The sequence below is a fragment of the Cajanus cajan genome, chromosome 5, assembly GCF_000230855.2.
Source record: "Cajanus cajan strain Asha chromosome 5, NIPB_CcT2T_4, whole genome shotgun sequence".
Classification (NCBI taxonomy): Eukaryota; Viridiplantae; Streptophyta; class Magnoliopsida; order Fabales; family Fabaceae; genus Cajanus; species Cajanus cajan.
The window spans coordinates 56,061,920-56,089,150 of NC_138521.1; the positions used below are offsets into that span (position 1 = coordinate 56,061,920).

The 27,231-nt window shown below is 29.4% G+C and overlaps 1 protein-coding gene across 1 annotated transcript; it reads right to left on the reverse strand.

Moving 5' to 3' along the window:
* Positions 1–13,495: 13,495 nt before the first annotated feature.
* Positions 13,496–16,871, reverse strand: LOC109809805 (lysophospholipid acyltransferase 1). Its single transcript, XM_020373206.3, has 8 exons — positions 16,503–16,871; positions 16,351–16,406; positions 15,978–16,198; positions 15,245–15,653; positions 14,677–14,762; positions 14,226–14,289; positions 14,030–14,148; positions 13,496–13,893 (listed from the first exon to the last, which is right to left on the reverse strand). Exons 1-8 carry the CDS (start codon positions 16,796–16,798, stop codon positions 13,753–13,755), a joined length of 1,392 nt encoding a protein of 463 aa, XP_020228795.1. The 5' UTR covers positions 16,799–16,871; the 3' UTR covers positions 13,496–13,752.
* Positions 16,872–27,231: the final 10,360 nt, after the last annotated feature.

Genomic DNA, 27,231 nt, shown 5'->3' on the forward strand with positions numbered 1-27,231 from the left:
TCAAATTTATTATTGTCTTGCACTGTTTTTCGCTATAAAAAGGTGGAAAATCGAAGAAATTAATGAAAACATTGAACCTATAGATTATGTGCTGTTGCCCTTCTGTTTCACATATTCCACATCAATTTATTTTGATTCTTATCCTATTTATTAGAATTTAAATGGAATCTATTGCCATAAATTTATTAATTTTATAATGCTCACTTTAAAAACTTAAATTATAATATATATTTTTAATTGATTGACAGTATTAAAATATCTGTAGACAGTTTGTTGTTATAATATATATATATATGTAAGCGTTGAGCTGATTTTAAGCAAAATTACGAATATCCCTACATAGTAACGGAGAGTAAGAGTCACCGATTAGTTTATACTTTATAGTAGAATTAGTAGTTTTTTTTTAAAAAAGAAAAAACATTCATTTATATTTATTAGATGCAAATTGGAACGATTATTTCTTTTTTAATATAAAACTCAATTTACATTATATCATATGTTACTTTTTTTAATTAAAATATCTCTAATTAAACTGTATTTTTTTTAATTTAGTAACATATATTAATAATAAATTTTAAAAAAAAATATGCACTCTAATCAATAAAAAGAAATATGAATACTATAGTAGAGAGAAATAATATACAATATGCACTTTAATCGATTAGAAGTTATATGAATACGAGATGTAGTGTAAAAGTAATTTTAGAAAGAAAAAAAAAATATATATATATAATAAAAAATTATTATTATAAATTAAATTAACTATTTTCTTAATCTTAATAAATTGAATAATTGAGTCATATATATATATATATATATATATAAAGGTAGTAGCTTTTAAGAAAATGGAAATTTTTATTTTTCAGATTTAGTTAATTATTTAATAGTAATATTTTAATTTTTTTGGAAATAATTACCATAAGAGAGGTTAGAATATAAGGAAACATGTTTTAATCACATGAAAATATCAAGAATTCTTTATTATCTCGTTTAATATATTATATAAAATTTTTATTAAAAAATTATATGAAATTTTTCATTAAATTTTTTAGGTAATATGCATAAATCTTATATTTGAACTTTGTTATTGTTATTGTAATTTTAATAGATAAAAATATAAATTTATTAAAAAAAATTGATTCAAAGGAGGGGAAGGAAAAAATAAAAAGATATTGTAATAAAGGAGGATGAAAAGGTTAGAACTTTTGTTTGGTTGAGAAAAGATAAGAGAAAATATCTTAATATAGGGAAAGAAAGTAACTCTTTTTTTATTTGATTCATAAATAAATGAGGGAGATTTTAAAAATTTATTTGTTTTTGTATCCTTATAATCAAGTTAAAAAAAATGTAAGGATATTTTAAACATTACACTCAAAAAAATTTAAAATCTTTCTCACTCCCCTCCAAATTCTCTATATATTAGAGGGAAACTAAAATTATATGAGAAGATATATTATTCTTATTCTTCTTATAAATTAAATCAAACAATAAAAAAATTTTAAAAAAAAATCTCTCCCCGCTACTTCACTCCAATCAAACATTATGTTAAAGTCAAAGCTAAATAAAATCTTGGTCATTTGTTTTACTCTTTTGCACAAACAATGCTAATTTAAAATTTTTGGTGACATGTTATCTCTCATATTTGTTGCATGTTATCAAATTGACCAAATTAATATAAATTGGATGTTAAATTTGTTTTAATAGGATTATTTTAAGACCAAAGTGAAACATTTTAAATTTAGAGAACTAAATTAAAACTAAAAATAAAAGTAAACTACCAAAATTTTATTGTAATCTAAAATCAAATAAAAAATCTTTAATTCTCAATAAATATGTATACAAAATCTTTAAAATGTTTATAACTAATTAAATATTTTAATCATTTATATAAATCATTATTTTTGTATTTGTGATACATAGAAATTATGATTTCTGGAAATCAAAACTTTTTTCCTTGTATATAAAACACACATTTACGGTCCATTCGGGAGCAATGAAATGGGGGAAGGAAGCTCAAGGAATTCCAACTTACACTGTTGTTTGCGACAGCGAAATACTGTGGATTTGAAAGTAATTTGGGTGTAGTCCACACCATTTTCACACATACTCACATAATTTGAAAGTTTGGTGGATAAAATTTTAAAATACAAAATTGTCCTCAACAATTTAAAACAAGCCTCGTCGCTAGAGAATTTACGTTCACTTACTATTCTTCCCATTTGTTTGTTTTTCTCATGGCCTCTCTTTTCCTCTGTATAGGCCACCATAATGAATTATGATAGCATAATCGATTATGATTACATGGTGCCCATTCATTTTTTTTAAAATTTTATTTCAGTGTGTATTTCAATTTTATTTTAATACGTAATTTTAAAATAAAATTCTGATTTTTATTTATACATTTATAATAATTCTAACTCGTGTTCATATTTATAAATAATATTTATGTATTTATTTTAATTAAAATATGTATAAAATTATTTTTTATTTCATATTATATATTGTTTTATTACTAGTTTTCAAAAAAATTATCAATATAATTGATTATGTAACGACCCGGCTGGTCACTACTCACTACTCAACAAAACCAGCGCCACTTAGAAGGAACAAGTATATATATATAAACATCTAAAATATATACACAAGGTCCAAATCTGGGGCTTGAACAAAACAGAATACAAAATACAGCCCAAAGTAGCCAAACTAGTGGCTAAAACATCTCAAAAGTCAGCTCTATCTGCCAGCTGCAGACCTGCCTCAATCACCAACCTAACCCTGCTTTGCTCTCATACAACGTATGATCATCGCAGTCCAAACACATGGAAACAACAAAGGGTAAGCTAGTGAAAAGAATCAGCATATATATATATATATATATATATAGCAAACAACTACAGCTATCAGCACATCATCAGCATACAGCTCATCAACTATACAACATAACCAGCAATATCACACAATGCGTCGTCACGCATATCAGCTCGGAGATCTCCTACAACAGCTCAGCCTTACGACTTACAACAGCTCAGCCTTACGGCCTACAACAGCTCAGCCTTACGACCTACAATAATTCATATCAGCATACAACACAGCACAACTTACAGCAATAACAGCTCACAGCACAACACAGCTCAGCAATATACATCTAATATAGCTCAACATCATGATTCAAAATTATCAACTATTCAGCACAGCATATTCATCAATTTCAGCTCAGCTCAACATAGAACAACATTTCACAACATCCAAAAGCATATAGTTAAACATCACCACCGCCCCTAGTGCACTCCAGGTCGCGCCCGGCGTGGCACAACTAGAGAGCACCAGGGGTCAGCGCGCCCGGTGCAAGAGTGCCCGTCCTCAACGTGACCCAGCCAGAGAGCCCAAGGCTCACACGCGCCTGGCGCAATACCAATTACGCCCAGCGCAATCCCAGGCAGAGACTCTAAGGAGTCTCACGCGCCCGGCGTGCCCTAACCCACGCCCAACGCGGGGAAGGCAGAGACCTCCCAAGGTCTCGCGCCCAGCGTAATTTGAATTGCACCCGGCACCCCCATGGCAGAGACTCCCAAGGAGTCTCCGCGCCCGGAGAGACAAAATCGCGCCCAGCGCAGCACCAGAAAACCCAAAACATGTCACAACTGATATCGCGCCCGGCGCGGTCCAAGTCACGTCAGGCGTGGGCCATCCAGAGGCTCACATTCTCAAGCTCGCCCGGCGCACACACCTTTGCACCTAGCAGGCTTGCCTAAATGGAGCCCCTGGTGGTTACGCGCCCGGCGCGAAGAATGGCGCCCGGCGGGGTACCCAGCAGCAACTCCCCAAGTTCGAAAATCTTGCCCAAAACCTGAAATTTTCACATTTCCAGCACATGCAATCCATTCAAGATGCCACATTTTCAACCAACAGCTCAAAAACACCACCTTTTTACACATGCAACCATAAAACAAGTGAAAGTCTCAAATTTTCATCAAAAACCCCAAAACCCCAACAAGACCCATCTTCATCAAAACTCAGCCAAACATCCAACTTCAACAACTAATGAGTTTCTTGAACTCATATACATCCAAAAACAGCGAAAAATCTAGCTTCCCTTACCTCGGTGCGAAAATCCGAGCTTCCGAGAAGAGAAACGGAGAAGAAGAGAGAAAGAATGAGAAGCTCCGCATGGCAGGGCTCCGAAAGAAACAATCACCTACTCAGCACCTTCAATCCAAAGTTACCACAAGGAAAAATGAGAGCACAGTCAGCAAAATGGAAGAAAAGAGTGTGAGTGAGGAGAAATGAGAGTGAGTGAGAATAGGGAGTCGGGGAGAGAAAAGGAAAAGGGGTCTCACAGATTATGCCTTTTTATTTAAGATTATATATTATTTTATTATAAATTTTCAGAAAACAATTGTCAACATAATCGATTATACAAATAGCTTAATCAATAATTTGCATGTTATTTTAACAAGTGATCTAAATATATACAAATGGAACTTTTTTGTAGCACTATATGTTTTTATTTGGATTAAATTTTTTTTAGTCTTAAACTTTTGTCAATTTTTTTTATTTTTAGTCTTTGAATAAATTATATTTGGTTTTAATCTTTGGATTGTTTTTCCCATGAATAAAAAAAAGTTTGATATGAGGAATTAAAATATTAGTGGGAGGAAAATTTCAAAAATTAAATGTGAAAATCGGTAAAAGTTTAGAAACTAAAATTAGTAAGATAATTCAAGATTAATATATATATATATATATATATATATATATATATATATATATATATAATGCTTTTTGCTTTTATGCATGTGGTGATGATTTATGATGTTTTACAATGTTTCAAGTTGTTATGTTGTGTTATTAGTTGTTTTATAGTGCTTTGAGAGTTAAGGAATCATTTAGGGCTAAGTTGTTTAAGATTGTTTAAGTTGAGATCAAATTTGATTCAGACCGAATAAAAGTATATAAGGTTTTTAAAAAAATATATATGAACTTCAGAGAGAAATTTTAGAGATATAAGCTCTAAAACCAAGAGAGACATTTTCATCTTCTGGCTTCACTAGGAGCGCCTAGATCTTCCTTTGGGGCTGGATTTGAGCTCGATGAGCTTGAATTGCAGAGAGAAGTTGGCCCTTGAGAATTTGAAAGTTCTTCCTTTCTTCTTCTATTCTTAGTTCTAAAAAGCAAATTAAGGTAAAGGAAGTTTGTTGTTAGACTAATCTAAGTTGTCTGTGTTGTAATTTGTGTTTCTTAGCCCATTGGTGGCAAATGAATTAAAGATTTAAGTTGTCGAAATTGATATAAAGATAGGGGGTTTTGGGTTTGAAGAACCAAGACCCCAATCCTTATAAAATTCTTGTTGGATTGTTGATGCATGTAGGTTTTGAGATGAATTTCATGATGTATGAGTTGTTTTGACTTGAGTTCATGGTTTGCATGTTGATCTTGTTATTTGTGGTGGCTGAAAAATTTGAGAGGATGCATGCACCAAAGTGATGCATCACATTTTCACTCGACAACAAGTATAGCTCGTCAGGTGAACCTTCGAAATTAAATGCCAAAAACCCAGAAAACATTTCTCATTAGCGACATGTTGGTCACTTAGCGAGAATGTATCTTGAGAAACCAATGGATCTAAACCATGGTGGAATGAATGTACTAAAAATTAATGAATGCAAGTCTCAATGAAAATGCCCTACATGTTATGTTTTTAATGCAATATACAAATTAATCAACATGTATTCAGATTAAATAAGAAAATAAAATTCAAGTAAGGGTAAGAGAAGTTTGCACAAAGATTTATATTAGTTCAACCACCACTACTGTGACCTACATCTAGTCTCCAATCAACCTAATTGAATATTTTCACTAATCTTTAATTTTCAAAGGTTAAAATCACAAATCGCATGCAACTTCAGAAGAAGAAAAAAAATAAAGAACCCGCTTCTTGAACTCCATAACAAAAAACCTTTCATTCTTGAGAAAGCTACTTAAAAACCTTCTTACCTTGAGAAACCTACTCAAGAAATACAAAAAGAACAAGGAAATATATCACATAATGTATAGAATAAATTGAATAGGTGAAAGACTAAACCATTTAGTCACAATTATTCAAGTAAATTAATGATGATGATTCAACTCTCTTGATTTATGATAAAGGCTTCCACAAAGGATAACACACATTTCTTATCAAGAAAACTTAGCTCAAAACTCACTCATTTTTTTAGAATTCGTAAAAGTTTAGTTCTCTTCAAGTTCTAAAAATGAAAAACTATATAAAGAGTTTTCTTTCTAAAATAATTGATTTGATGGAATAATTGATTATTTTGTTATTCGCAAATATGGAAATTACCCACAAAGAATAATTTAATCAATTATTTCTAGGGATAATTGATTATTCTAAAAGTCATATATGAAATAATTGATTATTTAGTCAAATAGTTGATTATTTTTGTAACTGTTTTCGTATTATTTAAAAATGGAGCAAATAATGGATTATTATTAAAGATAATCAATTATTTTGAGTAAAAACTCAATACTTCAATTTTTTAATCTAGATCTTTTCTAAATCAATTTTAAACCTCATCATTATTAATCTAAATCATCAACCATCAACTTATATGAAGAATAACAGACTAAGTAATGATTTAACATCTAATACAAACTAAATTGTGCACAAAGCAAAACACACAAGACAAATTTACAAGTTGTACTCTTAATGATCAAAAGGCTTATACAAATACATTTGTAATCATCAAAATATAAGAGTTTCATCTTGGTCTTGATCAACAAAAAGATATCATTATGAGGATCTAAGTTGTGGTACTCCGAGAGTCCAATGATAAAAAAAATGAAACCCTTCAATGAGAGAGTTGGCTCCTAAAGCGAATTGTTTTAAAAAGTTGTCTCTTCTAGGTTCTTAAGCTAAATACATAATAGGGTAAGGTTGATCCATACCTTTTAGAAACAACCAAATAGAGTGGCATGAAGTCGAGGGTCAAAATCCCTAGCCAAGTATTGAAAAGGTGTGTGGTACCAAGATAATAGGTGACAAGCTAATTACATATTAAGACTTGATTGAGGCATGTCAATGTTGATTGACTGCTACATGAACTCTCACGTGTTTGTAATATTAAAGAATTAACAAAACTTCACACAAAATATGAAAAATCAACCTTGGTGAGAGTAGAACCCATGTCTTTTTTTGGGTCACTAGCAAAATACTTAACCACTACACCAACATGTCTTTATAAATATTAAATGACAAAATTCATTTTTATACTATATCTTTAATATAAATTATATATTTAATAATATACTAGTTCATGTAGTTCAACTAGCGATCCATCGATTCAACCAGTGACTCATTGACACAATACCTTGATTGAGTCTATGACCGTTTCGATTTTGATAACACTGATTGTAAGAAATCTCCTAGGTTGAAAATGTGTGATGACGCATTATGTTGTTGAGTTGTATAATTATGTTGCATAGTTATGAATTGAGATGTTGAGTTGTACATATGTGTTACTTTGAGTTGTAAATTTTGAAGAATAATTGTCAACTTAGAAGTTGATTGTTGTTTTATGTTGAATTTTAAGTTGTTATATGATTTAAGTTGAATTATGTTGTGTGATATTTCATATTGATATCTTGGTGATAGAGTTGAGATTATGTTGAGTTGTAAAGTTGTTAGATTTTAAAGTTAGCTTTATGCTTGTTATTATATTTTTTTTCACAAGTTTATCATTGTTTCTCTATGTGTTGGATTGCAAAGATCATAATTGCTATAGAAGCAAGTTAGGATAAGGCTGAATGGCAAGCTTAGAGTTGGATGACCATGTTGAAGATGGAATTTTGTTGGAGATGTTTTTGATACAACATTGGATAGAGTTGTTTAACCAACACCTAGGATTTTATGTTTTCAACCTTGATATTTTGTAGATATCTACAATTATTTTGTATATATATAAATAATCTCATAAGGGACTTTATGTTTTTGAGTTGACATATGAAGGAGTTGTTTTACGATTTATGAATCTTATACATATATTTGTTACATAAATATCTAGGAAATGTTTACATAATAACATTAGGTTAGTAGATTATATTTTTCACTATGTTGCTTGTTGTTTGAGTTGAGTCAATGTAGCAACCTATAAAATTGTTACCATTTTAAGAAGTAAATTAAAAATATGAAATAATGTCTTGATTTTGTATATATTCAAATGACAAACTATTTAAAATGATTAAGTCAGATCCAAACTTTGTTAATGTGGTTATAATTCTTATGGATAAAAAAAAATAAGAGAAAAAATAGATTCTTAATAATGAGTTCTATTAGTTAATACTCCAAATTAAAATGTAAGAAAAAGAATTTTGTGATTGTAAATCTTTGTTATAAAAAAAATAAAAAAACTTTACCGCATATCTTTACTAAAATACTTTTTACTTAATTGGACTTATTTATATTCTTATTATCAAATTTAAATGACAATGATAATATATATATATATATATATATATAGTATATAATTTTTTTTACAAATTACAATGTCTTTTTTATACATTTTTTTCTTCTCATTTCATATCTCTCTTCTCTTAAAGAAAATGTTATTCACAATTAATCTATAAATATAATTTCTTCTCTATAATTATCACCGCAGAAGTAACAGAGTTACACGCCATTGGAAAATGGAAGGCGAAAGGTACAGTGAAAAAAAAAAAATTGGAGCCAGTTTGCTGTTGTCTATATACTTGAGCGTTGAGTTCATTTTAAGTAAAACTAAGAATACTTTGTACTCCCTCCGACATAAAAAATAAAACAAAATAAAATGTTTTAATTAAAAAGCTAATTATCTTCATTTAATTGTATTTGTTTATTTTAAAAACAATTTTTGAAAATAATCTTCATTCAAATATGATATTAAAAATAATAAAAGATTACTAAAATAAAATTTTGATTAAATAAAGAGTATTTTAGAAAAATATATTAAAATTAATTGAAAATTCTTTATATTTGATATAGTACTGGACATTTTATGCTCATATATTTAAAAGGTTTTTAACATATTTTTTTCCCTTAAATTTAAGGTAAATTTATTTTTTTTCTCAAATTTAAAATTAATATTTTTAATCTTATAATTTCAAAAAAAAAATCATATTTTAGTGTTTATACTCAATTTTCTTCAAAAAATTTATGAAATACTATCACACAAAATCTACCTACTAATATTTTTGTTAATAAAACATGACATGAAACTCAATTGATGTTGTTTAACAGTCTCAATGTATTATTTTCAAATATGTTATTAGTAACTTAAAGGATTAAAATAATATTTTAAAAATCATAAAAAAATAATTTTAAATTTAAAAAATTAAAAATAAATTTATGGTAAACTTAAAAAATTAAAAATACATTTAAGCGGGCTTAAACTGGGAGAATAGTAGAAAAAGAGTCTGCTATTAGTGAATATATGTGATACTCAAGTAGCATACGTCGCCCACATCAGGCTACAATTAATGGCTGCATGGGCTTCCACAATTTTGCCCTCGTAGTTTGGGAACTGAAGACTGCAACGAATGTCATGCCTTTAATCATTGGTTTAAAAAATTTAAGGATTCTTTGGTAGGAAAAAAGAAACAACAAAGAAAGAAATATATTAAAAATATATATAGTGAAAATAAGAAAGAAATATATATTATATATATATAGAGAGAGAGAGAGAGAGGAGGGTTCAAACGACACTGGTGTAACTTTTACTAAGTGTTACACCGCTTAATAACTTTATATTAAATATGAATTTTGAAAATCCAACCGTTAAATTAAAAGTTCATATCTCTTAGATCATATATATCAAATTTTATATTAATCTAAGATGAGTTGATACTTCATTCTCATAAAACAAAATTGACGTAATATATACATTTCAAAATATACTAAAATATGAACACTTTGATTATCTTCAAATTGTTATTCAATTTTAACAAAATTTGATATACACATATAAAGTGATATGAACTTTCAATCTAACGGTTAAATTTACAAAATTCACATTGAATATAAAGTTATTGAGTGGTGTAACACTTGGTAAAAATTACACCGGTGTAATTATAACTCCCTCATATATATATATATATATATATGAGGGGGGTTCATGCGTCGAGTTGATTTGGATTTGAGTCAAAGTCTTATATAAACTAATTAAATTTAATTGGTTTGAATTTCTTAATTTTTTTCTTAACCTGAATTGAACCAATATGATGTTGATCGGTTTGAATCGATATAAAGTATCAAATATCCAATAAATTAAAAAAGAAAAACTCAAAGTAAATAAATTTTCTAACACTAACTAAATTGATATATTGTTAAAATAACTAAATTTATAAATTTGTAATATAGTTTCTTTTACTTTTTTAATCTACTTAATGCACTATAATGTGTGAAGATAAAATGACACTCCATATATGTAATATAGTTCCTTTTTTATTTCTTTAAGTACTTGAGAAAAGAAATGAAAAAAATTCACATATTATAACACAAACAACTTCAAAATAATAAAAAGCAATTCACATATATTAATTGTTAACCAAATAAAAAAATAATATATAAATTAATTAATTTAGTTCAAATTAATTCAAATTTTAAATGTTTAAGTTCAATATTTAAACTAATTAACATTAAATTTAATTAATTTACTTCGAGTTAAATCATTAAAAAAAAAAAAAACTCAAACCAATTTAATTGATTCATTTAGGATTATCGAGTTCATCAAATTAATTTGATCCGATAAATACCTCTATATATATCATCAACTAAAGAAACTTGCTTGCATAAAAATGAGAACACCAAATAATAGGCATATATCACATAGTAGAAGAAATTATACTTTGGTCCAAGTTCGACAAATAGACATATATCCCAAAATAAACATATATCACAAATTAAAAAAAATATATATATGTTTAGCTAAAGAGTGTTTATTTCACTCTAAAATATAATAATAAAGTTTATTAATAAAAATACTTGGATATAAAGTTACGACTTAAATCCTAAACCTTAGATCTTAGATCCTAAACTTAAAATATTACTTTATTCTATAAGAGTAAATCCGGTATAAAAAAAAAAAAGTTATACCTTCTAATCAAACTTAGGGGGTGTATTGGATTAGGATTTTAAAGGATTTTTTTAGTTAAAAAAAATCCTGCGGATTTTAAAAGACTTTGCAGGATTTTCATGACTTTTAAGATTTTGCAAGATTCTACAAGACTTAAAATCAGGATTTTAATGGATTCTGCAAGACTTTTAAATTAGGATTTTAATGGATTCTGTGGGATTTTGTGGAGTTTTGACATTTGATAAGATTTAAAAAAAATTATACATTCAAATTTAAAAAGAGTCAAAGATAAAAATAAAAAATAAAAAAAATAATGTCTAGATAAATAATAATAATAATTCTCTATAATATTCTATCCTCTTTTTATAGCATCCACTATCAATTGTAACAATTCATCGGAATCATCCTTAATCCAAGCTTCATAGTTTTCTTTCTCTTTTCATTTTTCTTTATTATTTTCTTGTGAATCTCCCATTTGAATTACTAAAACAATATATGTTAAAAAATAGTTATATAAATAATTACGGATAATAGACAAAATCAATAAAATTATATTATTATTTTTAGAAGCACACCATCATACAAGATCGAATATATTTTTGCTATCCAAATGGATCAAATACCTCAGTTATTATAAAAAAAAATGTAAAAACGAAAATATAGGAACATAAGATAATTTTTTATATAAAAAAATTAGTATATTCGATACTGAAAAAATATTTAGATATATAATTTTTTTTATATAAACAGAAGTATTTAGATATAGAGAATATATATATATATATATATATATATGATAATTTTTAACGATATTTATAAATATAAATTATTCTAACAAATATTTTAACAATATTTTCTTTTTTAAAAAATAAGCTAATGAAGGCATAAATCCTAAACCCTAAAAAATTAGATATTGCAATGTCTTATGTTAATTTTCTTTTTTTAAAATATAAAAAATCTTAATTTCATAATATAAAAATAAAAAAGAAAAATTCATAGTAAAAAAAATAAAATAATTGTTGAGTCATAAAAGGAGGAGGGATAAGAGTAACAAATTCAAGGGAAAGAGAGAATTCGCAATTTTTATGCTAAGAGGGTTCTTCCCCCTACTAAGATCCATTTTTATCTCATTCTACTCACAAAAACCCTAACAAATTCATCTTTTATATATATATATATATATATATATATATATATATATATATATATATATATATTGTTGAGATTATGATATCAATTTCATCTTTCACCTTTTTCTTTTCTTAACGTGTGTCATAAAAAAAATTACCACTTAAAAGTTAAAATTTCAAGTATTTTTTTGTGTTATATAAAGGAACAAATTCAACTACATAGAATAAAATAAAGTAAGTCAATTAAAGAGAACGAACAGAAAAATAAAACAAGTCAATGACACTATCATTTACATATTAGAGTTTCACAAAATAGGAGAATGGTATGAGAATAGTATTATATATGAGCAATGAACAATAGTGTAGTATTATTAGTAGAGAAAAAATGGAGAAGACAGGAGCATAGAAAAAAAAGATGAAAAACTCACTTGAAAATTCTTAAAACACTTGAAAAATCATTTCAAACAATCCTTCAAAATCCGATGGGTTTGGATGGGATTATTTTATGAATCTGGTATTTATAGATAACACTAGAAAGTCTTTCAAAATCCCTCTCACACAACAATCCTTTAAAATCCTTAAATTTTTGAATACCAATGGATTGTTTTTAAGTTGTAAAAAATCTCAAATGAATACCAGTGGATTTTAATGGACTCTTTAAAAAATCCTAAAAATCCAGATTGAATACCACTGGATTGTTTTTAAGTGACATAAAATCCTGATTGAATACCAATGGACTTTTTTACTCAAAAAAAGTCTTTTAAAATCCTACGAAATCCTAAACCAATACACCCCCCTTAAAAGAAAAAAAATACCTATTCACCAAAAAAAAAAAATAAACCTATGAATCCCATCATCATTCAAAAATAAGTTCAATCACTTCTTTGCATTAGTGACATTTTAAGAACATAAGTTCTGAAAAAACCAGCTGATACACCCTGAATAGATTAAGGCGATAATGGTACTCCGGTTGATGGATTGAATAATCTCATTTTTCCTTCTTGGACCATAGGCAGTTCCTGACCAAAAATTTCTTAGTAACATGCCCTTACTTTCTAGCCAATAAGGCGGATATCATTTTTGTACACAGTCAAGCAAAATAACTTGGGAGTGAATTGAAAATTAAATAGTATAGTTACGCTACCATACATCAGAGTATCTGCATATTTGTCGACTGCTAGGATTTGAAAAAACAAACACATGCTTACAGTAATTGTTACTTTGTTAGGAACCGAGAGCAGATAGGAGAGACAAATCACATAAATATAAATGTTTCTCATATTTCTTCAATAACTGCTTTTATCAAACTTTCCAACAAGATGTTTCTAATCACAGAAATACAATTCAATGCTAAAGCCAAGAGTATGAAAAGGACCAACCATTTTCAAGACCAAAGGAGCTGTTACAAGAGGTTAAAAACCATGGGAGGAAAACCTGTGAAAACTGGAAATCCATTCTCCAGCAGTACCCTAATGTGGTTTCAAAAATTCCAACAAGAATAAACAGCATCATCTACCTCACTCTTCTTTCCGAGCTTTAGATCTGGCAGGCCTTCCAGGTTTGATTACCTTACCAAGAAGAATCATAACAATAGGAAGAATAGTTCCAACATAATACACGCTTCCATAGGAGGCAAGAGTTTCATGCAGACTTAACACCTATTCAAACAAAATCAAAGAAACGATGGAAAACTTGTAAAAATCTTTGAAATCCATATTTGCCTGTTTAAGTCAGAGTACATATTGGACATATGTGTTAATGTGTTTGGAGGGAGAGGAGAGAAAGAAGACGAACCATGAAACCAATGCAAGAGTAGTTTAGAACCAAAAGTGTATAAGCAAAATTCATAAACACCAAGACATTCTTAACCAGAGCCATTGTTGGAGGCACAGCTTGCTGCCATCTGTAAATGACTGTTTCAAAATAAACATAGCACCACAAGTTAACCAACTGAAGAAAGAATAGCAAATGAGCATAATTCAATTTATACCTCTGGAACCAGCAATCATTAATGCAGACTGGACAAAGAATATTATGTATCCAGGGTACAAGCCCTACAATCATAAAGTCAAAATGTTAAAAGAAAACAAAAATGATGTCTTAAATCCTTACACATAAAGCACAGATCAACAATACAAAATTCCAGCGCACCAACATTGTTTCATGAAACAGCTTCTTCTGCTTGCCAAATTGGATTTTTTTTCTTCAAATAATATAGTAGAAGAAATTTATCAATATTAAAACAGCAACCATCACAAACTGCTTACTCATGACTGTTATGACTTATCTGTCTAATAATTAGTTTTTCCTAAAAAACTAGACATACATTTGCAAATACATCAAGTAAGCTTGAAGCAATAATAATGTAGAATTGTAGATACCAAGATACAGCCGCATTGGATAAAATAAACAATTTAAAATGCAACTAAAATTTAACTCACATGCCAAACAGCGCTAACAGTCTGGGTAGCAAGTAGCTGAAAGAAGCCTGGTTTCTTCCCATTCTGAATAAGCCTCTCGTAAACATCTACCAAAACCCAAACAATAGCAAGATTACTATTTTATATTTCATTTTCAACCCTTATGAATGATATATAAATAGGTAATCAACATCAATTTTCAATTCTGCAAATAGCCAAGTCTACAGGGTAGGAACCAAGAAAAAAAAAAAACGAAAATTAATTGTTGATAGCTGCACCATTTTTTGGGGTCCAGGGTTGATGGCTTGATCATGCTGTAATTTACTGTAAACAAAAACCATGTTTTAACTCAAGAGAGATTATTGTAATATGACCCAACTAATCCCTGATGCAAAGTACAGACTAGTTAAAAAGCCAGAGGTAACCACATAAAAAATATTATAGCCATATTGTAACAATAACTTATAAATGATGCAGAAAAGGACCATATATTAAGTTTCATGCCTAAAATTGAACTGTCTATAACCTACTGAGATAACTAATCAAACCCCGCAATAAAAGCATTCAAATTCATTAACAAGAAACTCACAATGACGGAGCCAGGTGCTGACTTGTATATTCCACACAGCTGGAATCACAACTGCACTCTTCGCAAACTCAACCCCTAATATATCTACATTTTTGGCCCGGTCCCAGCGTGGCTTGGGCGGGGATGAATCAGTCCAACCACTGAAACCCAAGCCAGAGATGATAATTGATGATTCTGAAATTGACCAAATGAAATAATATTTCCAGCGTGCACTGAAGCCAGACATGTACTGGTAACTTAATTTTTTCCAGAAACCCCATTCTCGGTACGAAGGATTAGTAAAATTGGACAGAGGATAATGAGGCGCAAGGTTTAAATACATGGCCATGCAAATCCCAGCTTGGAGAAGAGCCCGGCCGGTCGCCACATAAGGAGACGGGGATGGTCCTTTTGCTTCAGTGCTCCAAATCTGCAAACAACAGCAAGGATAAAGAATAGAATTGAAATAACAAATATGAGAACAGACACTCTTGACACTCATAACTAATCAGCATAAAAAAAATGGTGAGATTGCTAATGAATTTATTACGTCAGATTCAAGGAGAATTGGCATTCAAAGAGTTCTGGATCCAAGTTAGAAGTACTTCTAGAAACTTCTTTTCCAGAAAAAAAGAACTCTTTATTTTCGGTAGACATGCTTTTTTAAGTTTGTATTCGTACAGGCTAAAAGGCGGTATATTTTGCTAATTGTTATATATATTTAACCAAAATCAGAGGGAAAAAAAAACAATACCCCCTTTCCTTCAGCCCAATCAAGATAATCCTTCATTTCATAAACAGGACCGGCAAAGTGACTCCCACAGCAGAGGCAGTAACCAACGTACTCAATGAGCGAAGGTAGCTTAATCAAACGGTACTTCTTCTGCGCCTCACGCAAAGCCTCCTCTTTCACTAATCCATCGTTGTAATTAACCGCGCACGAGATAACCTTGAGCGTCAAAACCATTAAAGCCCCTACTCCCAATCCAACACCAACCACAATTAATAATCAAACCAAACTACCCCCACAAATAACGTAACAAGTAAAACATAACAGTCAATGAATACTTTCATTCCTCAATCCAAAACGCAAATAAAGAAACAGTAATAAATTGGCGGGCACTCACCAGTGGCGTCAATGCCACCCTCCTTCCATGCATCGCCGCTCATGTAATAGACGTGGCTACAGAGAGAAAGAGAAATAGGGTTAAATGTTAAAGAAAATGGAAAAGAGGGAAATAAATAGATAATTAAAATGGAGGAGACGGATCGAGTGTACCAGCCAATGAGGTAGCCGAATCCGAGGAAGAAGGTGAGGATGCCGCATCGGGGGCGATAGAGGAGCATGGAGGCGTAGCCGAGGAACATGGGGACGAGGAAGTGGAGGTTGGAGGAGAAGCCGAAGGAGAGGTAGGAGAGGGCGAGGCCGACGGCGGCGGAGTAGAGGTGTTTGGGGAGGCCGCGGGGGATGAGGCGGCAGAGGAAGCTGAAAGGGACGGTGGCGGCGAAGCAGAGGAGGAAGCGGAGGACGGGGACGGAGACCCCGATGGATGCGGCCATGGATTCCATCTCCATGGCTTCCAACTTTCGCTTGAATCTGTTTGATGGAAAGAGATATATGATGCTGCCTTGCCTTCTTCTACTTTTAATTTCACTTTTATCTACTTTGAAAATCTTAGTTCTTTAGAATATTTCTGAAATGACGTTCCTACCCTCCCAAGACCTACTATTCTATTTCTATATTTCTATTTCTACCACTGCTATGCTATACTACCATTCTACCAACAACAACACTCTTTGCGGCACCTACATTTGCACTCTATTCTTTGGAAACTCCGTTTATTTATTTTTTTGTATTTTCCCGGATAAAACAAAACGCAATAAATAAATACTTAAATACGGACCATTATTACTTCAACAATTAATTCTTCTGCTTTGGACCTGGATTCATGTTATCCTAGTATAAGACTATAACCAGTTTCACCCTTAATGTAATTTATGTCTCTTAAATATATAGTTCTGGATTTGAATTTTTATTTTGAGCATTATGTTTCAAGGAAAAAAATATGTGTATTGACTATTGTAGTTTGTAACAAAAATTAGTTTTTATTTCTCGGCATGATACTTCGTTCCCAAATCAAAACTAGTAGTAACTATTCACATTTTTTATTTTATTAAAATTTACACTTATTAATTTGATTAGTTTTTTGTTCAATATTTGATCTCTGATATGAGAATCATTCTAATCTGATTATCGTTTGTGTTTTCTTATTTCTTCTATGATTATGTAACATTTTAAAAAAATAAATAAACAAAACACAAATTCGTAATACGTGTTGTTTTACGAGAGATCGTGTAAATTTTTATTTGTTTAACTTTTAGAAAAGTTTAGAAGTGATACTAATACATTATTTTATATTAAAAAGCAATCGATTTTAATTCTGTTTGTTTAGTAGCTTTATTTTTTTAGGAGCTTTATTTTTTTGTCTAACTAACAACTACTTTAATTATATTCATATGTAAAGTTGTTTACTTGTGGTTGATATGGGAAATTAGTTGTATTGAAGAGTAAGCATAAGTCCATCTAATTATAAACATGCTTTTAATTTTAAAAAAATTAACGTTTTTTTTTTATTTTATTTATTTTATTTTTTAATTCTTATAGTTTAAAATAATTTATTTTAGTTTATATACTTATTTTTTTAATATTTTCAAATTTCTATAGTTTAAGATAGATTTTTTTTAATGTCTATAATTTTGTAATCTTTTTAATACTTATTTTTTTTTTAACATTATCTATTTTATATTAACGTGACAAAAGTATTAATTTAACTTTATGTGTTTTTTTGTCAAATTTATTTTTACTTTTACAAAATTGAAGATCTTTGTTACACCAACACACAAAAAAAATTACAAAAATCTATCTTAAACATAGGGACAAAAAAATTGAAAAAGATAGTATATAGAATAAAAAGGTTTATTTAAAATTATAGAAACTAAAAAGTAAAGTAAGTGAAACTATAAAGACTCAAAAGTATTTTAACCTTTAAAAAATAAATTGAAAAATAAAATGAATAATTTATAGAATAAAATAATTTTAGAAGTGAAAATATATAATAATATTTTGATAATTGTAACATTGTATGTGTTGATTAATTATTCAATTTTATTAATGATTATGTGTTGTAATGTTTACAGATGTGTTGTTGAGGGACTTTAGGAGTTAAGGAACTATACTAAGGAGTCTTAAGGTGTTTTAAAGAATTTCTCTAGATAAAGGTCTAATTTGACCTTAAAGGAAAAGTATATAAAGTTTCTTTTGATAATTGAGTTTCATAAGTTCATTCTCAAGATTTATAGAGGGATAAACTAGAAAGAAAAGCTTTAGAATTCTAAAAATTTTCTTCTTCTTTCTAACTTTGCTGAGTGTTGTAGTAGATCACAGTTGAGTAGCTAAGTAGGGACTCGAGCCTGGAAAGCTAGGAATCAAGTCCCATGGTGTAGGCATGGAGTTTTCAAGGATTACTTGAAGTTGTTTCCTTCTTCCTCTTTCCTCATTTTTGAATTGATCTTGACGTAAGGAAAGTTAAACTTGATTCTTGTTGAATTGTTGAGTTGTTTGTGCCTATAATTCTTTAAATTCATGGGTGTATTAATGAATTTGAGATGGGATTTGGTGTATCTTGAGGTTTAGTGTGTTTGAACTTGTGAAAGTGAAGTTTTAGTGACTCTACCTTAATTGTTGTTGCATGTTGTTCTTTGGGCGCAAATAAGTTGTTGATGGTGATTATATATGAATGGTTGCAATGCATGTTTGGTGTTTTCTGATTTTTAGGTGGATCAAGTTATCTTCGTGATTCTGCATGTGTAAAATTCACCATCATGTCAAACGGGTCTTCATGTTGTCAAGTGTAGTTTCAATTATAGGTATTTTGCCTTTCTCACGTGGGGCGCAAGATTAATGGTGTTGAGCGTGTGGAAAGAGAATTGTCTCGGGTTGAAATGGTGTTAGGCATGGTTTGAGTGGCACTGAGTATGAGGAGAAATAATCATTTCAAAATGGATTGAGGTCGAACACGAAGGCTTAAGGGTCTTTACCTAATTCATGCCGGGCATGGGTTGTATGACATCGGGCATGGACGAGGCAGAGGGCTTCTTGCCTCAATGGCATCAAGCGTGGGTTACCTTAATTTAACCTGTTTTATGATGAAATTGGTGAACATGTATAGGATAGTTGGATCTATTATATGTTGTATGTGATTAAGTTATGTTAGATTTTATATATTGATGTATGATTTTGAATCTCTATACATTGACCTATGATAACGTATAGTTGATTAAATGGTTAAAAGTTTTATGTTATTTATTGAGTAGTTGTATTGAGAATGCTTAAGACATGATGTTAAAAGTTGTGTTGATTGACCCAAGACTAGAGGAAAGATTGTTTATAAAGTTGCATATCTCATTGTAAGCATATTGTGTTGTGGTGCTCCGAGAGTTCAGTTTATTGAAAATCCTTCTTAGGAAATTGACCTTAAAATGGATAATTGGGTCACCTCTAGAAGCAGCCAATGTTGATCCGTATGTATATAAGGTCAAGGTTATGTGTATAAAGCAACCATATTAGACTAAAGTAAAAGGCCACAGGTTAAAATCCATAACTAAGTATTGGGAGGGCGTAGTATTTAGAAGGTAGTCAACGAGTTAATCACATAGGTGGCTTAGTTATGCTAGCTAATATCGTAGTAGGTTCATATCCAAGTTTTTCTACCCTAACATAAATACTAGACTTTTCTTAATTTGAGTGACGAAATTCAAGAAATCATGTTGTGTTATGACTTTTATTCAAATTAGTCATTGATTTAGATGGATTAAAAAGATCATGTTGTTGGCTCAATAGGATCAAGCCACTTAGACTGTTCACCTATGTTGTGTGAGATTTTCTAGTTGAAATATGTGATGACGCATATAGTTATTGTGTATCTAATGTCTTGATTGAGTTATGTGGTTCATATGCTAAGTGTGACACCCTCTACCCCAACATATATATATATATATATAATAATAATAAAAAGAAATATCTTATTGGATAAAAAAAATATTTAAAATTGAAACGACAATTCCAATAATCATGTGAGTAGAGAATTCACATTCATGTCCTTAATCCAAATAGCAAATAAAATTTCAAAGAATAAAATTTGAATTTTCCAAAATATATACTTTAATAAATCATAAACAATGTCATATTCTAATTCTATCTATGTCCCGATGTCACATGTCCTATCAGAGCAAAATCCCACATAAAAGCCTCAGCTCCATCGTCCACATCCTCAGCCTCATGCTGTTGATGGTCTCCTGTATATCAAACAAGGGAAACAACACAAATGAAAGGAGTGAGAAACATCTCACTCTGGCTCACGGTGTAGGAACGCACACCGGATAGCCAAACACAAACAATACAGTTACCTCATAGATCAATCAACAACAATAGCTTATCCAATCATCCAAGTCATACAAATAGTAATTTATCATCATTTAATAATAAGAATGCACATGCATGGACACGAACTACATATTATCATGCATGTGGCGCCAGTAAAACATCACATGACATATTGCCGCTAGCAATACACGAAGAGTAGTCTAGGAGTACATGCCGGGTCACACCCTCTGCGCACTCTCACTAGAAGGATATACTACCAGAGTCTCGTCGGGATAGCTAAGCCGCGCAAGATACATCCCATGCACACAATGGGCGAGACTGAGACTTCCAAACCGAGCTATCCCCAAGGACTAATCCCCAAAGCTTTTACACTAGGGGGCCTTCTCTGGCGGTATATTCCATATCGTACCCTTAAAACACTTATGCAAATGATGCATGTCAATCAAGACTCTATGCATTCTCATATCACATTATCATTTCCCATGGTCATATCACATCATCACATTTCATTATCACATTTCATATCTCATGTCTCAATCACATTTCACATTATCTCATCATATCATCATATTACATTACCACATCTTCATATCCCATGCCTCAATCACATTTCACATTACATCATCATATCACATTATCACATTATCTCATCATATTCTCATAACCTCTACAGAGTACTTTAATTTATATCAAAACTCGTCTATGTGTAAAATTAAATACATATTTATTCTCAAAATTAATCATATATTTACACATTACATTCAACAAGGAATACAATAGAGCAATCAAATAGCAAAACAGAAAATATTCATATTTTGCCGGTTTCTCATAGGGTTTCCCATAGGAACCCATAGAGATCTCAAATTATACAATTAATTACATATAAGAAAAATAATAAACAAAACAGATACAATTGGGAGAAATCCCTCATACATGAGCATACAAAAAATATAACAAACGCAGGATTGGGAGCCAATCCCACTACCCAGCATACAATCCCACACCTAGAGCGAGGTTTCTCACTCCCCCCTTACCTGGATGAGCAGAAGACAAAGGTGTGATCTAAGGTCGTTCCTGAGTACTCTTCCTTAGAGCTCTTTGTTTCTCTTTTTTTTTTCCTAACCCTTCAGAACGCAAATGAGGTAGATAGGGTTAACGCTAACTGACTCCTTAAAATTAATCCATTGGGCTGGGTCAACCCAACCCATTTTCCTTCTCTTCTAACCCACTTCTCTTTTTCCTCATAATAATTTAATAAAATAAATACATGTATATTATAAAATATTTTTCCTCTATAATAATAATATATTTCTGACCCAAAATATAATAATATAATTTCAATAACAAAATATCATATAAAATCAACCTTCTCTTAAAACATATAAATATTTATTTAAATATGCTAATAAAAAATACTTATTTAATACGTACAAAATAATTGTCCAAAACAATAATTATTTAAAACGTACAAAATAATATTCTTCTATAATTATTAAAATAATTATGACCAAATACCATATAATAATTATTATTATTATTATTATAATAATAATAATAACTTTATTGAAAACTGGAGTGTTACACTAAGTTGATACTATATTGAGTTGTTTATGTTGATAGTATGTTTGTTTTTATTTCTATACTAACTATATTGATTCTTTAAATACTAACTTACACTTGCATGTTTCTATATGATTAGACTGCAATAATCATACTTGATATGGGAGCAAAATAGGGAGAGATTAATGTTGGAACTTGTTTTGAGGTTATGTTGGGTAATGGCGGTGTAGATCTTTGAGTTAACTTGATGTGATTGGTTGTTAGTAGTCTTGATTGACCAATAATTAAGATTCCCTTTATACTTTAGTACCATATTATTGAATAGATATGTATACATTATATATGCTTCAATGGTTGATAAACTTTAATTGTACAAGTATATATTATCATTTGTTTATCTAGGTATTACTAATATGTTAATCTTAATTGGTTGTAGTTTTATATTATCATTTGTAGTATAGGTATTACTACCAATAATCTATTGGGTCATTACAATAACAAGATCTTTTAGAGTTTAAATCACATTTTAAAAAAATAACATATTTAAAAGTATAAAAATTATTAAAAAGTAAAAAAAAATGTTTCTTTTTTACACCAAAAAAGCAAAAAATAAATGTTGATAACCTATGTTCTCGCGGATTTTATTTGAGCGTGAAAGGATGTAATTTAAATATGTAAAAAAAATAATAAGAAGAAATAAGTTTTTTTTTTTGCTTTTACTGAAGGAATAAAGTTGTTATATATTTATAGTTTGTTGTAATGATTTATTGCAAATAATATTTTTGAAGATAATATGATTTTTTTTATTAAAATTAAAAATATTAGTTACATATCAAATACTCTAATTTATTAAAATAATTTGTTAAACATTTCATTTTTTAACTACATTTTTAACATAGTTTACATATTTATCATCTTTCATACGGAAATAAATAAATAAAAATAGAATGTTAGTCTCATTATTTCTCTATTATTAGTTGAAATATATTAAAAAACACATTTTTTTTCTTCTAAATCTTACTTAATAAGTAAAATTCATAAAATATGTAATTTTTAATAAATTTTAATCAATAATAAAAATAAGTCATAAAAAAGTGTTATAGAAACATTATTGTTATGAGAGTCAACTTAAAAAAAATATACATCATAACTCTTTCTTTTTTTCATGGGCATTCTTCTTCAAAGAAAATGGCGTTCAAGATAATGTCAAATATTAGTTGTTGACACTTTTCTTGAAAGGGATTTGAACATTTGTTTATGGCACCTGAGAGTAAATCTTTCTACCAAACTCAATTCATGTATGTAAAACTACAATTTTAGCGAAATTTCTGAGAATAACGCATCTAAAAATCATAATTTTTAACAATAATTAAATTTGTTTGATTATAAATATTACTTAAAAATCTAATTTTTTTTTATCACAATAAAATATTCTTTTTAACTTTAGAATGTTAGATTTTTACCACTTCATAAGAATAATTTGATAATAAAAAATGTATAAAGTATATTATTGAAAATTTTTATTTTTTTAATGAATGTTATTTTTAGATAATAAATTTAATGTGAAATACTAACATTCCCAAATTTAAATTCCTAAAAAAGTAAAAATATTTCTCATAACAAACATTTCTTTAATGTCAAAATGGTAGGGGCAACACTAAGCACATGTAGAAAGGTGACCATTAAAGATCCTAATTTTAGAAGGACACTAAAAAAAATATTATTTAATCTAATAATATAAAAATAAAAGTTTACATGATTAAATTATATAAAATTATTATAAAATAAATTAATTACAAAAAATTAATTAATTGATAGATGATATTTTCACTTTTCAATAAAATTCTACTCATAATTTTAAGAAAATAAATTAATAATGTTAAATTTAAAGAAAAAACAAATCAGTAATTCTACACTTAACTTTATTTCTATGTAACATGTTACCATTATTAATCATTTTTTATAATGCAATATTTTCTAAAATAATTCATAATATTGTATAAATGTATCATATATTTAAATAGTCATTTCTTTCAATAAGTATATGTTTTTTTAATTATTTGTTTATATATTTGGGTTCGAGAAATTGGATCATAAGTAATTTATGAGGGCACAATTTTTTGGGTTGTCTAGCCAGTCTAGGGTAAAAAAAAAAAAAAAAAAAAACCCTCAAAGTGGATCCTTTATAACAGTTAATAAAATATATTATTAATTGTGGGTAACAAAATAAAGATGACATTGATAGTTATCTATTTATTTAGCTAGTTAGTTACTACTGAGTGCTTTGATTATTTGACGTAAAATTATTAATAAATTGTCTACTATAAAATATACATGTAGTATTTACTAAAAATATGTTAATAGTTAATTTTGTAAATTTCATTTAAGCTTTAATTCTATTTTATAAATTTTATAGTAAATTTAAAAGTTAATTATTAATATCGACAAATTTTGTATTTATAAAAGACTAATCATAATTTTTTCTTTAGTGATTTTTTTTACATGTGTTGATAAAAAATTAGATATTATACTTTTTGGGTTAATTTTTAATTTGACTTTATGTGTCCTTATGCTTTTCACTAATAAATCATGCTGGTATGGATATGAAGAAAAAAAAACTTAAAAGGTTGTTAAATTATCTACAATGTAAGTTGTTTGGTCATATATCTTATTTTACTTTATTAAATTTTATATTGTTATATCATGTTTAATCAACTTATTATATTTTTACTCTAATTATAGAATTTTAAGTGATCTATACTAAATTATGTTCAAGATGTGATTTATCAATTTTTCTTCCTTTTTCAATTTAATAGTGTAAAACTGAGTTTTTATCCATAAGTTATTATATTTTATATATAATACGAAATTTAAAATTCAGATACTCTTTGTATCACGTAAATTAAAGCGAAAAGAAAAAAAAAGAAAAGAGAAGAAGATGATTGAATAATACTTTTATTAATCACAACGTATTTATTAAAGTCTCTACCCTCCTCTCTCTCTCTCTTTCTTTTCTCTCTCTCTCTATATATATATATATAATGAAGGAAACTAATAGGACTAACAGTTCCAACCAAAAATAGAACTAACAGAAAAAAGCTAATATTATCATAATACAACTAATACAATTAACTAATAGCTATTATATATTAGTAACTAACATAGCTACTCTTATCTAATATTTTTAATCTCCAATAACCCGATAAGCTGGAGAGTAGATATTTAAAACTCCCAACTTGGAAAGAAGAAAAGAGAAAGGAGTGGGATCAAAAGACTTGGTAAATAGATCAGTATGTTGCTCTTTGCTATTGATAGGGAGAAGGTGGAAAAGTTTAGCCTAAAGTTTCTCCCTTATCAAATGATAGTCAATGTCCAGATGTTTGGTTCTTTCATGAAATACTGCATTAGCTACAATATGTCTGGCTGATGCATTATCACAACAGAGGAGTGTTGGTTGAATGTAGAAAACTCCAAGATCATCCAATAGGCAAGGCAGAGTAATCTCCCAACTAGCTTTCTGTATTTAGCAACATTTGAATAAGGGGTACTATCATCATGAGTTAGTCTAATATTCTTGATCATAGGTGTAGGGACTGGTTTAGTTGCAAGTAAACCAAAATCAGAAATTAGATCTAAAGTGTATTTTCTTTGAGATATAGTAAGACCTAAAACTTCAATACCAAGGAAGTATTTGAGATTTCCAAGGTCCTTAATCTTAAAGGTGTTATTAAGACTTTGTTTGAAAAAAGTAATTTCTGTTGCATCTTGTAACGTAGTGAGTAGATTTCAGAGTTTAGTTGACTCTAGAGATAAGAGTATATAATGGTTTATCTGAGAAGGGAACTTCATAAGTTCATTCTCAAAGAAACTTAGAGAGAAGTTTTAGAGAGAAGGACTCTGGGTCCATGAGCTCCTTTCTTTCCCAAGTTTATCTGTTTGATTCCTCTTCTCTTCTAGATTACTAATCTCTTCTTTCTTCTCTTGGAATTCGGGCTAGGAAGCTTGCTTTTGGAGGATTGAAGTCCACGGGTTGAGCTTTGGAGGAATTTCTTCTTCTTCTCAGTTCTTGGCTATTTTGAGCCAATTTTTCAGGTGAGGGAAGCTAGGATTCTCATGGATTGGTTGCATGTGAGTTTAGAAACTCAATTGATGCATCAATTGGAAATTGATTTGCTAATTTGAGGGGTCTTTCTCATTTTCAGGATTTTTGAGCTAAAATGGGATTTTGGTCGATCTTGATGAATCAGATGAGTACATGTTGTTTCTAGGACTTGGATTGAACTGTTGTTGGTGCATGGATGCTATTTTTTCCATTGCATGTCGATTTTCTCTAAGTTTCAGATGCGGAGGTCAAAAAATGGTGAAGAACATGGTGCCTCTATCATGAAACGGCTGAGTCATTTTAAAGGGTTGAGCCTTTTTGGGGCTACGTGACAGAGGAGGGTTTCTGGAACCAAAGGGCTGAGCCATTTTAAAGGGCTAAGTGCTTTTGAAACGATTGAGCCTTTTGGGGGCCGCGAGCCAGGGGAGAATTCCTGGAGGTAAAGTGCTGAGCGCTTTGGAGGCGCTGAGCTCTTTTGTGCTTTCATAATTTGACTTTATGATATTCATGAAAGTTGTAGCCTTGGATATTAGCTTTCCAATAGCGTTGGAATCACATAAAAAGGAGGTCTAGAACTTAATATATGGTTGTTTTAGTAAACAGGGGTCAAGTTGTCAGCAATAGTTATAGCTGTTGTGGTTTTTGTAAGTTTTGACAAAGTAGATGATGGAATTAGGACTTGATGTCTTATTAAGAGTTGTAGGAAATCCTCTTATATTTCTTTTGAGATAGGTTTGGGTTTATTTAGATGAGTATAACTCTTTGGGTGTAGTTTTCTTTGACAATTGTCGAAGGGAGATACATGTTGTTTTGATGTGTTAAGTTGTTATCGTGTCGATTAAAAAGTTGTTTGATACTATAATGTATAGTTGGTTCATATATGTATGATTTATGATGTATGGT